At 37.5% G+C, this 13,057-nt stretch overlaps 1 protein-coding gene across 4 annotated transcripts in view; it reads right to left on the bottom strand.

The window, feature by feature from the left end:
* The window catches only part of slc38a9 (solute carrier family 38 member 9), a 47,325-nt gene that overhangs the window by 20,998 nt on the left and 13,270 nt on the right, over positions 1 to 13,057 (bottom strand). For all 4 annotated transcript variants that reach the window (XR_010924607.1, XM_067573783.1, XM_067573782.1 and 1 more), the window contains 6 exons: positions 9,116 to 9,234; positions 8,955 to 9,018; positions 8,681 to 8,774; positions 2,421 to 2,591; positions 2,025 to 2,084; positions 577 to 786 (listed from right to left, as the gene is read on the bottom strand). Coding sequence is in view for 3 of the 4 variants with exons in the window: in XM_067573783.1 (XP_067429884.1) it covers positions 577 to 786; positions 2,025 to 2,084; positions 2,421 to 2,591; positions 8,681 to 8,774; positions 8,955 to 9,018; positions 9,116 to 9,234 (718 nt within the window). In the remaining variant the exon portion in view is untranslated. The remainder of the gene's footprint in view (positions 1 to 576; positions 787 to 2,024; positions 2,085 to 2,420; positions 2,592 to 8,680; positions 8,775 to 8,954; positions 9,019 to 9,115; positions 9,235 to 13,057) is intronic.

Genomic DNA, 13,057 nt, shown 5'->3' with positions numbered 1-13,057 from the left:
CTCTGCCTCTGAATCTGAAGACAGCAACATAAGTTGAGGCCTTTAAGTGATTGTTAAAAACTAGCCTTTTTTCTGGAATCTGTTAAGAATTATTGAGATAATAATCATACATTGTGTATATATATATATATATATATATATATATATATATATATATATATATATATATATATATATATATATATATACACACACACACATACATATATATATATACATACATATATATATATATATATATATACATACATATATATATATATATATATATATATATATATATATATATATATATATATATATATATATATATATATATATATATATACATACATACATACATATATATATATATATATATATATATGTATATAACTGCAAATCCTCCAAGTCATTCCTGATGTTTCCAAATTGAACTGTGAACTATGTTGAGTTTCAAAACACAAAACTCACAACAGTGAGATGGGAAGTTCTAGTAGTACGCTGGGCGTTTTCTTTTTTCAAAAAGGCCAATGTGCAAGCCTTCTGAAATCACTACTACCAAATCTTTATGTGTTTGTTCTCACTCTGTCTTACCCAAGAAGGTGAACCTTGCGAAGAAGGAGGCTGAGCGGAAGCAGAGCAGGGGCAGCAGTAGAATGATGAGGTAGAGGGGGATGGTGTCAGTTTTGCTCCACCAGTGTCCAAAAGAGATGACATCAGAGGTATCATTTCCGCTGTTGCCAAGGTAAAGTGTGTTGATTGTGTAGTTCCCTCCAGGGTCAATGTTTGGGTATGGACAGATGACTAGTGAAGGAATCATCAAAACATTATCAAATTCAGTTTACTAACTAAAAATTTTTTTTTTCCTGCTTGAGATTTAGGAAACAACTAGTCCATAAAATATGAAGTATGCAGTCAAGAAATGGGAGCCCAACAAACATACAGGAAAGTGCATTTCCTGACATAATATAAAAAAAAAGGTGACATATATCAGCATTCTTCAAAATTTACCTAGTGAATGTGAAAAGATGGTGATGATGACATTATCTTCACTGAAATATATGGCATTTCTGATATTGATACCAGTACAAAAAAATATATCTAAAATATATACTGTCTTATTCTCTGTCATCAATTATGGAATTTCCATTATTAATAACATTTGGAGGGAGATAAAAAAAAACTCTTTTCTTGCCTCATCATAATAAAGAACATCACTTCCCCAAACACAGAAATATGTATTCTCCACATAAAAATCCTATGTAAATAACATTTACAAAAACAGGGTATTCTGGATTTAATTCATTCACTTATCAGCCAGATAAGTATTGGCCAATAAACAAAGGTTTGTCGATCCCTATAAAAACATTCCTAGTTGTCCATTATCACAAATGCATAGGCTCCAAAACTAAACAGCAGAATTTTGTTTTCCCGGCGCATACTCTTTTTGTCTTTATTTGCTTAGCATTTAAAGGTTAGCCAAGTCTTCCAAAAGACAAATTAGCAATGAGTAAAGGACCTTCTACACTGTGATTCTGGCCTGTCCCAGACCAAAGTTGACAGTTGTCAGAAACACATGGCGAAATCTTTGGTCGTCAATCCAAAACAGTGGTAGATCTGTTAGATATGTTCACATTCAATTTAGAGTTTTGCAGACCAAATCTATGGTAATCCACTTTTGATAAGGTTAAATGACACTGATGACATGTCTCTGCTTGCATATTTTTTCTATCTCAGCAGTTAGCACTATGACATTCATCTCAATCTGGCGTGCCTCATACTGATATTGTATACTCAATATTTACTCTTTTTAACATTTACGGGATCTTTGATAGTATACATTGTGATGTTTCCATGTTAATACACTCTGCTATACACAGTATAATAGAGTATAATAGATAATATGTGTATAACATATTTGTATCTTGTATGTATTTTATTATGTTTTATGCTCAAGTCTGCATATGTTATGTACTTTTACCAGGTTGAAAGTCAAATTTCTTGGTTGAGGATATGACAATTTGTTAGTGTGTATGACTTACCTTTATCCGTGCCGTTGGTTCCAAACTCTGAATCTGACGTGCTGACATTGTGAGCATAATCTGTTCACAGGAGAGGAAACCATCAGATCAGATCAAAGCAAAACCACCTCTTGCATCAAGACATTTTAGAGGTGTTACGACTAATAATTTACCATCTCTCTGAACAAAATAACCATAATCTATAAGCAGTTGAGACTACTCCTTAAAGGCAACACACACCAGAGATGTGGCTAAGGTAGAGTAGCCAGAGAGGGCATGTGTTTTGATGCATGTCAGACACCACTGATATGTGTTACCTTTAAAGTGCTGAGTTGCTTTTGTTTAATCAATCAACCAAATGGAGCAACATAATTATATGATACCTCCTTTCTGGTACTGGCAAGAGCATTGACTTACTGTAGATAAACTGCCCGGTGTTGTAGAGGAAGTTGGACATGAGGACCCAGTAAACCACCATGGCTCCAATAAGTGACACCATGGAGAACACCAAGCTGGACCACTGGCCAAACTTGCCAAAGTAGTACCTACAAACATCAGGAAACTCCCAGTCTGATGTATCCACATAGGCTGATGAGGAAAGAATGGATGAGATGAGCAGTGGGTATTTGGTTCTTTGGTGAAAAGTCATAGGTACAAGCATGTGGACATAAAAAAACTAAGGAAAGTCAACAAAATTTCCAAGGTGAGGAACCTTTGATCATCTGGCCCAATTTTAGATGAATTAAGCAGCTATGTTGTTGAGTTTTGTTCCTACTGAAACATTCTAAATTTGCTGCAGCTCCGATTTGCACCTCTGGCTGTTGTCTTCGCCATAGCAACAGCCTCCTAATGGATTAATGGATGTAGCATTTATAGGCTTTTACCATACCAAACTGAAAGAAAATAAAGTTAGTTTTTAATATTTATAACCTTGGCCATTACACAACGCTATTATATCATTAAAATATCAAGGAGATTTTCAAGCTTCTCTGGGGAGCAACAACGACATTCATCCGTACAGTATGAATTTTACTAAACTTTACTGCAATGATTAGTTGACTAATCAATAAGTTTACAACTATTAAATTAATTGGCAACTATTTTAATAATGGACTAATCATTTTGAGTATTTTTTTAAGAAAAAAATCCATATTCTCTGATTTCAGCTTCTTAAATGTGAATATTTTCTGGTTTCTTTAGTCCTCAATGATAGTAAACTGAATATCTTTGGTTTATGGACTGCTGGCCAGTACAAAGCAAGACATTTACGGATGTCATTTCAGGGTCTGGGAAACAGTGATAGACATTTGTCACCATTTTCCGACATTTTATGGACCAAACAACTAATCAATTAATCGGGAAATGAATCGACAGATTAATCAATAATGAAAATAATCATTAGTTGCAGCCCTAAATTTTACAGTGAGGAAAATGTCTTGCATCTGCAGTTCCTCCCACTTTACAACTCTATTTGTAAAACGCAGCTCACATGTGTTTATTTGTCCGCACAATTTATATGTCATGAGAATGGAGGAATATCAAAAGATACAATGATGTCTAATCATAAGAACTGTAATCTCATGCATCTACTTGATGGGGTCAGTGTGCATGCTGCTGTGGAGTATGGCATATATGCTAAAGTAGCCACTCTTCTGTGGGTAAATGTAGACAACAGACACTCATCCCAAACACCTCTTTGCATAATAATGTCCAACGTCTTGATAATTACCATTGGTAATGTGGAGTAAGATCATTTGTAATCATTACAAAAACAATAAAGCACTCAGCACAGGGTAGACTAATTATGTCCCTAATTAGCCGTTACTTTTAAAGTCATCATGCTGGGTAGCTTACACAACATCTGCGGAAGAGAAGCTAGAGCAAAGTTCCATAGCAGTGTTATTGTGAAAGGTCATGGGGTTGCCAAAATCCGCAGGTCCCTTCCTATTTGGAAAATAAATACACACTGCAAATATATTATTCTACTAATGGGTGAGGTCATTCCATTTATTCCCAGTGCAGTTTCTGTTGTTTAAAGAAAAAGAAAAACATGCAGTAGTAAGGGGGGTTTGCTGTACTAGCATCCAGAAAATTACACTTAATTCTAGAAAAGTCTTATAACAAGTTGGTTGAAGAGGCCACTCACTGCAAGTTGGATATGGGCTAAATGTCGTACACGATGGAATGGGGCCATATGTTTAGCACCGCTAACCACACAAAAAAAGAGTATAAATTCTCATCAATTGACAAAAATAGCAATAATATCTGAGATGCTGATGGCAATTGGCAGTAGACTTGTAAATTAATGTATTAGATCATTATGTCAAATGTTGCTCGTCATGAGTTATTTATATTGACATTATTTATTTAAATAGCTTTTACTCTATCAGCAACTTAGTTTTATTGAGAATATATAAAATATATAACTAAAGCTAACAAGCAACTAAGCTACCGCTGTTTAGCTCCAACAGAAACATGTATCAAAATGACTCTGAGGCAGGTACTGTTGGACTGCTGTGCCAGAGTCTGTAAAGAATCCTAACAGATTTTCTGATGCTGGTTCAGCAGCTCAAGAAAAAACTACATGTTTTATGCCATGGTTAAATGGTTGATGTCACACTATGTTAAGCTAACGAGAAAGACTGAAAGTCACAGATGCCTTCAAAATAAGGCCAAAATTTCCACCATAGACTGTGCGTAAAGATGGACATCGCAAGGTGTGATGTCACCCGTTGGTTTACATTGTAGCCGGTTTGAAGCCCAGAGTTGCTGCTTATGGTCAGCGCCATCACTTCCATTTAGAGCCACAACCTTCCAAATAAGGAGTGCGGGGTGTTGCCTTTCATGCTCTGGAAACACACCCTGCTACCTCAGACTAAAGCTAACGCTAGCTTACCAGGGACACCGAGTGGAGGTGCACACTTGTGCTAACATTAGCTAACTAACACGGGAGGTATCGTTATCAAGTAAAATTAAACTTACCGAAATATTGCAACAATAGTTCAAATCAGGGTCCTGGAGTCAGGGAGTGAACTGTCACTTAACACCCACACGGCAGACATCAAAGCTACTATTTGTCTTTATATCTTGAAATGTTTTCATTTGCAGTAACTTAATTCGTCTACAGCGGCTGTGTTCAGGAGGTGAAGCGGGTCATCCACTAATCAGAAGATCGGCGGTTCGATTCCCAGCTCCTCCAGTCTGCATGTCAAAGTGTCCTTGGGCAAGATACTGAACCCCAAATTGCTCCTGATGGCTGTGCCATCAGTGTATGAATGTGTGTGAATGATAAGTTCCCCCTGATGGGCAGGTTGGGACCTTGCATGGTAGCCCTTGTACCCATTCAGCTTAAGAATGTGTGTATGAATGGGTGAATGTGACACGTAGTGTAAAAGCACTTTGAGTGGTCGAAAGACTAGAGAGGCACTATACAAGTGCAGTCCATTTAAAATTTAAATCTCTGATATGGCAAACATCGACTGGTCAATTAGTTGGTCGATATGCTCTCGTCCGACTAAATTCTCATTGGTCGAATAATCTCTGTGTTATTTTCCGTGTTAAGGAGAAAAGTGTTACATCAATAGCTTTCCAGGAGTAATCCATTATTTCCTGCAGCGGGAGGGACAGACTAACAGTGTATTCAAAACACCCCCATTGTTTTCACAACTTTGAACTTGCCCAACCTAATGGAGACTGTTGGGTCTAACTGTACTCAATGTTTATCGACCGTACTGAACGTTTACTGAACCTGTTTTTCTCCATAATGACACAACGAGAACCCCCGCCAGGCCAAAAAATATATTTTTGAATATTTGATATCCGAATGAATGGATATAGAGTCTGGGAGTCTCTGTGCAGCGCTGTTCCGGTACGTGAGTCAACCTCTGTGTAGTTGCCTAGGAAACTATTGGTAGCGTAGCTCCATTAAGAGTATGTTTGCATAGCGAGTGGGAAAGAGCGAGGGGCAGAGAAGTGACGGTGGATGCGAGCAGGGCAGAGGAAAAGGTCAGTAGTAAGTTGTCAGTCTGGCAGTAAATTTACAGTGCAGACTACAGTGTGTCAGTTAATAAATGCTTAAAAGTCACGTCTGTTGTTTCCCCAAATGCTGGAAAAGTAAAGGGGGTTAGCTCCAAAGTTAGCAACAATGGGCTAGCATAACCTGAAGACACAAAACAGAGAAATACAGAACAGAGAAATGTGTGGCTGCCAAGTTTACTGTGCACTTTGTCCCATTACACCCCCCCCCCCACGCCACTAATCGATTAGTTGAAGATTATGTATGATTTTAGTCGACCAAGATTTTCTTTGGTTGACTACAGCCCTACAAACAGAACAAACAGGGACATGGGAGAGAAACTAATCACAGAGATTCAGTTGGAAGCTACAAAAGTAGTGAGAGCTGAACACACTTTTAAAAACATCTTTGCACACATCTTGCACGCATTGGAGGGAATGGCAGCCATTGAATTGCTACTGGAGGTCTATTGACACGGACTTGAATTTTCAGGATTATCGGACACTGTGTGAATGGGTAAAATATTATTTCCTGTGTGCAGTACATGACGCTAGAGATGACTTATTAGAAATTGTGTATATGTTTGATGAACTACAGACAGATAACAAATTAAAGGAAAAACTGGTACAGGTCTGAATGCTTGACCCCTACAGTGAGGGGATCTGGTGGCTCTGTTATGTTGTGGAGGGCATTTTGCTGGCATGGTTTGGGTCCACTTGTCCCCTTAGAGGGAAGGGTCACTGCAAATCAATACAAAGTTTTTCTGAGTGATCACCTTTATCTATGATGACTGATGGGAGTGGCGTTTAGTGATTCATTGCGGAGAATAATAATAAGAATAAGAATAAGAGGAAGAAGAAGAAGAAGAAGAATTACTTCAGACGCAATAGGGCCTTCAGCTGATTCTGGTTCAACTCTCTCACTGTGGGCCCCTGTGGCCCCCACCCTGCAGCCTAAGCGCACAACCCTTCTGCTTTGAGATGGTTACCTGAGGCTGGTGCTGCGTATGCATTGAAATCATGACAGGAAAAAAAAGTCTCTCAATGAAAAATATAGTCTCCTTGAAGCTTATGACAAACTGCCAAAAACAATCCAACAAGATGCGGCAGAAAAACAACAAGCATTTGAAACAGCTGTACTGTATTTTGAAACAGTCAATAAAATTCAGTAAATAGCAAAGCTGCCCGTTGCATTATTTTATATTCATGTAATAAATATACAAATGTCAATTAAATGGTAATCTTCATGAGAAATTAAGAAAAAGAAAAAATCAGTTATAATAATCATCCGCTTATAGTGCTCAATTTGACCTGGACAGACATGATCACTATGAGTGGATTCCACTACAATAATAATAATAATAATAATAATAATAATAATAATAATAATAATAATAATTCCTTCAAATACCATAGGGCCTTCACATTCAGTGCACGGACCCTAATAATCTTCACAAAAACAACAGGTTCAATGCACTTTCAGTGCCAGGGACCATTGGGCCCCTGGTGCTTTCATGCTCGGGCCCTAACAAGAGTGTGAGAGCTCTCACACAATAACTATAACCAGCTATTTTTAGGGATTTGCTAAACCAATGGATGCTGTTGTTTAGAGCTGAAATAATTAATCGATTCATCTATTAGTTGCTTACTGTTAAATAAATCACCAATTACTTTGATAATTGATTAATCGTTATGAGTAATTTTTCGGGGGAAAAAGTCAAAATTCTCTGTTTCCAGCTTCTTCAATGTGAATATTTTTAATGTGAATAAAGTTTCTTTAGTCCTCTATGACAGTAAAATGAATATCTTAGAGTTGTGGATTATTGGTCGGGACAAAATAAGACATTTGAGGACGTCATCTTGGGCTTTTGACACTTTTTCAAAATAATTGTTAGTTGCATCAATACTGTTGTTTTTCTTGGAAGGAGAGTTCTCAAGTTTTTAGGTGGATTTTTTTAACTACATGCTGCTTTGTTTTCTGCTCATGATTCTGTACACAGAAAACCAAACAGTACCTCTATCAAGATAACTTCTTACTTTAGCTGCTAGCTAAATTCTCAATCCCGCCACTGGTGTATACACAACTACAGCAAGTACAATAGGTCAGAAATGAAGCAGGAAGTGGGTCAGTAAACTGTCATGTATGTTTGCAATGGACTTAGTTTGGGTGATAATTTTACTATTCACCTTCATTTTCTCTTCCAAATAAGTAACTAGGGGGTTTGTTTCAAACATGTGATCATCTGACTGCTCCTGTTTTGAGACCTATCTTAAGTCTTTCCAGTGATGTACCAGCGTTCCCAGATTACAACAATAAACTTGGAGGGTACAGTGCTAGCCTATTGCAGTATCAATATTCTGATAAGGATATGGAGTGATGGACAAACCTATGCAAATAAGAGCCAAGTTGTAAGAAAATAGAATTAATACTATTAGTAGGAAAATATTAATCTTATTATATTATATTATAAATATAATAATTATGTCTGAATAAAAGATAAAATGATGTGGCAAAATAGTGATTTTTTGGTTTTATTTGTAGCATTTGGAAGATCATCCATTCCTGGATGGCCTAAAGAGGATGCACCTGTATCACCTGCAGATGATGAGGAAGAGCTGGTTATACCAACTTGTGAAGAAATGAGAAATGTTGCTGGACTTACGTATAGCCTTTGGTGATTTGAGGACAATGTAGCAACAGTAGAGCATCAGCAGGCCTGTGAAGATGAGGATGAGGATCCCCAAAGTGAAACCAGCCTAAAGACACAAAGACAACAATGACATTGACTATTTTTTGTTTTTGTTCCGCAAGGCAAATTTAAAGCACATATTTACTGCCACTCTGCATTTCAAGAATAACTAAGGTCAATACAAAATTAGTCATTTTAAAAGGTGACTTTAAATGAGCCAAGAACTTCCAGTGTGTAAAAGAATCACCTGCTTTATACCCCAAGGTATGCTGAGTATGGATGTGCCCATCATTGTGTTCCATATGGCAAATCTGAATGAGAAAAGCAAGGTAATAAAGCAGTCAAACACATTCATTTTAGTACAAAGACAACAGTAAGTGCTGGTTGACTTATGATGGCAGGGCTTACATGGTGATGATGCTGTGGTTTTTAGAGGAGTGGTCACTGCCTGTCACCTTGAAAGCTGTCCCCAGTGGGCTGTAGATGTAGATCTCCTCTGGTCGGGGAATCACATGGTTTGGAGGACTCTGGAGAAAATAAACATCAAGATTCTAAAGATGAAGTCCTCACAGATAGTCAGATGAGCACTGAACAAATAAAGACATTATGTTCACACCAGTTTTTCAAGACAAGAAAACACTGCAACCTAAAAAACTGTCCATACAATCAATATTGCTTAACACCATTTATGTGATTTGATATGATAGAGGTCTCATGAATTTTAAAATATACAAAACTTAAACCCATGTGGTTATGAAAAATAAGTAATTAGCATTACTTTAAATAACTACATGGCGTGTTATGGATTATCATGATCACTGTGCTAAAAGTGGGATTTTTGTCAGTAAGCAGCACTGTAATATTGCTGTGGATGTTCAGGTTAACAACTGTTCACAGGAATTTGTAGGCAGCACAGAAAACTGCAAGGAACTGCCAGAAAAGGTCATTTTCTGCCAGTTTTACAAGCTGAGAGAAGCCTGGCAGTTGACTCACCAGCCCCTAGGACTGGGGGACGCTTTCACATGTAAATCAAGATGCAGTGAGCTATACAAATGCAAATCAGGATAGTAGGGGGGTTCAGACTCACTAATGGCCCAGAGGTTTCACCAACTCCATTTTAAGAAAATCTCGGATATAAATAGATCAGGCTTAGTTTTAGACTCATAAATTGTATCTTGAATACATTACACATTTACTTATTTAAGTAAGTATGCTATGATGATTTACCTTGTATGCCATTAGCAATCGTCAATAATTTCATAAAAAAGATTCACAAAACAGTACAATTTATTTAAACAATTAACAACTATTTTAATCAGGGTTCATTAGAAAAGTTTAGAGCTCATGGCAACTCATTCAGTTATTTTACTTTCTCATTTAGGGTCAGGGTCAGAGGCCAGGAGAAAACAAACAAATATGATGATGGGATTGTCATCGCCAATTATGTTGAAAATCAAGCATTTTTCAAGGCGTATATTCAAATTCAAGTATATCCCTAACTGTGAAAACATTATGGTTACAATTAAGCATTTTCCAAAATTTCAAAACTTTCAAGATTCATAACCTCTTCCACCGTTTGTTTTTGTCTCCATTTATTTTGTTCAAAATCTTTTTAACACTTTTGTTCATACATACAGGGGTTGAAGGGCTAGTTAGTCTGTTTCCCTGGACTGAGACACAAGACTTGGAACTAATTATCTTAAATCGCAACCACTATGCAGAGTGAAATGACAACTGTCACTTTTTCTCATGTTGCTTAAATGCACAGTGGACGTGTTTACCACACATCCTCCAGCAATGTGCTGTGTGTGTCTGTTCCCTGCAAGCTCCAAACTTCCACTGGATTTCCATAAAAATATCTGTCCAGACAGGGACATGATGGGGACATGACATGTTTGAATGCAGTACCTTTTGACATGATATTAACAACTATGAACTGCTTTATAATGGCTCATGATCAACCCTTTTAGCCAGTCCTGCAACTGCTGAATACTATCAGTGGGCTGTCTCGCCAGATGACGCAGTTTTCTGTTGAAGTGAAACAGCAATTTACCGCAGTAAACACCAAATTGCTATTCATGGAGGAGAGGTTAGCTGCTTTGGAAACCAAAGTAAACTGTGGCTCCAGTGTGGAGGAGATGAAAGAAAAAGATGGGAGCATAATCCCAAAATTGTGGGAAAAATATATAAGAACTGGGGCTTTTATTTTAAAGGGTAAGAACAGAAGGAAGTGAATGTGTAATGTGCTGCAATTGACTCTGGGTGTGAAGCAAACGGCAAATTTAGCTTGTTAAATAATTTAAAACCACAATTAACCAACTGGTTTCTTCAACTTTTCACTCAGGAGCAAAAATCAGCCTTTACACTTGAAAAAAATAATGATTTGACATTTATCGTGATAACATTTTTGGACATATCGTCCAGCCCTACTACAGACTGCTTAAACTTGGATTTGTTCACAAAAGTGACTTTTTGTATTTTATAACAACAAAAACAACAACAAAACAGATCATTCTTTTCACAACTCCAAAGGAAATTGCAGTCGCAACGAACCAGAGCATGGGCAATATTAAAAAAAATAGGCTACATGCATTCTGCTGTATAAAAGTAAATAAATACGTTCTCTGATCTATTTAAATTATGTTTTCACAGACTGAGCTCGCCTCACAACAAGGCAGTCACTTCTTATTTGGTGGTAGCTCTAGCTGCAAGTCCAGATTTGCACAGTGTGGATAATGACATCCTTCGAGAGAGAACAGGTGTGTGACTGTGGTGCCAGACCGGAACAGAGACTATGAAGTTAGCAGTATAACATTAGCTGTGAACGTCAGTGCAATGTGTGTACAGTTTAGGCTATTTCTCAGTGAGTAAATACTCCTAATGTAGATACATTTAGAGATGTTTCTGGTGGAGCGACATGTCCGCCCACTGAGCCCTGTTAATCGGCAAGAGTGACGAGTGCATTTTAAATCTTTAATTAAAAACCAGTTTACTGTCTCTTTTCCATGAATCTCAAACCCTGCATTTCTGTTCTCCATATGCCTGCTCACCAAAACTTTACTCTGCGCTCCATAAGAGTAGTTAATGTTATGGATATGATTCAGTTTATCATATTAAAAGATAATGATGTTAATCAGAACAGGATGCTGTGATATTGTTGCACCAAGCAGACACAGTACACAAGTTCTCCATGAGAATGTGCACAACACACTGAATCATGGCACCAATAGCCCCCCTTTGTGATCATTAGTAAAACACCACTATACTACTTATTAACTGCCATATTTCTTTAATGTAATACTCCATGGTAAACAAATAAAGCATAGTTGTACAGATGGGAATGCTGGACAAATCTGTAGCATTTGATACTATTTCACCTGTAGGTGGTACTAAAAGATTTTAAAAATTGCTGCCAGAGCAGCAGCTCGCAGCGTCGGTAGCCATGGTGACAGCCAGCAGCAGCTGGGAGCAGCAGCAGCGGCAGCAAATGGCTTCCAACTAACACGCATTTTATTCAGAAAATGCAAAATATTCTAATTGTCATTTGTTGTCTTCTGCTGCGGATCAAATTGCTATGAGCTGGAATGACCTAAAACCATGAAACTTGGCCCAATAACTGGTAATGATGTGCATGTGTTCCTGAGAAATATAAGTGCAATCTGTCAGATAGTTGTGCTGTAATTAAGGCCCAAAAATGCAATTCTGGAAAGGCCACACATCTCACATTGTAGATCTGGCTGACTTGAAATTTGACACACAGGTCAAGCTCAATGTGCTCTACAAAAAAGCCTCTTGGACCATTAAAGTCTGCCATGATCCGGCATTGACATCTGGCACTATCTACTGAACATACATTCCAAATTTTGTTCAAATCAGATGAAGTGGAGAGGAATACAGAACGTTGAGTGTGCAATTATTGAAATGCTGAATGCTTTCTGATGATGAAACAAGTGCGTGATTGGTCTCGGTCCTTCTTTAAACAGAATTAAACTAGCTGAACTGACTTTGCTCAAATTTTTGAAGCCTGAAATCTGCTTGTTGCTGCTTGCAGCTTTAATTTTGAATAGATGATAAATCAATAGAACTTTTTGAATTTTGTCTCCATCAACACCAAATTTGGCATACCTCCTTGGGGTCTGTGAGACACATTTCTCTTATAAATGAGCAAGATCGATTGAAAAACATGGCCGCCATCAACCAAAATATCTTAGCAAAGGCCGGAACTTAGAGATTACTGGCCATAACTCATTAACTGTTTGTCCAATCATCATACACCTTGGTACATATGTTCAGTCCATCACTGGGAACAGGTCTACAAACTCAGTTTCGTAAAATGGAAGGGTGACAAAT

Source organism: Thunnus thynnus, chromosome 19 (genome assembly GCF_963924715.1).
Source record: "Thunnus thynnus chromosome 19, fThuThy2.1, whole genome shotgun sequence".
NCBI classification, from domain to species: Eukaryota; Metazoa; Chordata; class Actinopteri; order Scombriformes; family Scombridae; genus Thunnus; species Thunnus thynnus.
The sequence above is the reverse complement of the archived record's forward strand: the minus strand, read 5'-3'. Positions and strand labels throughout refer to the sequence as shown.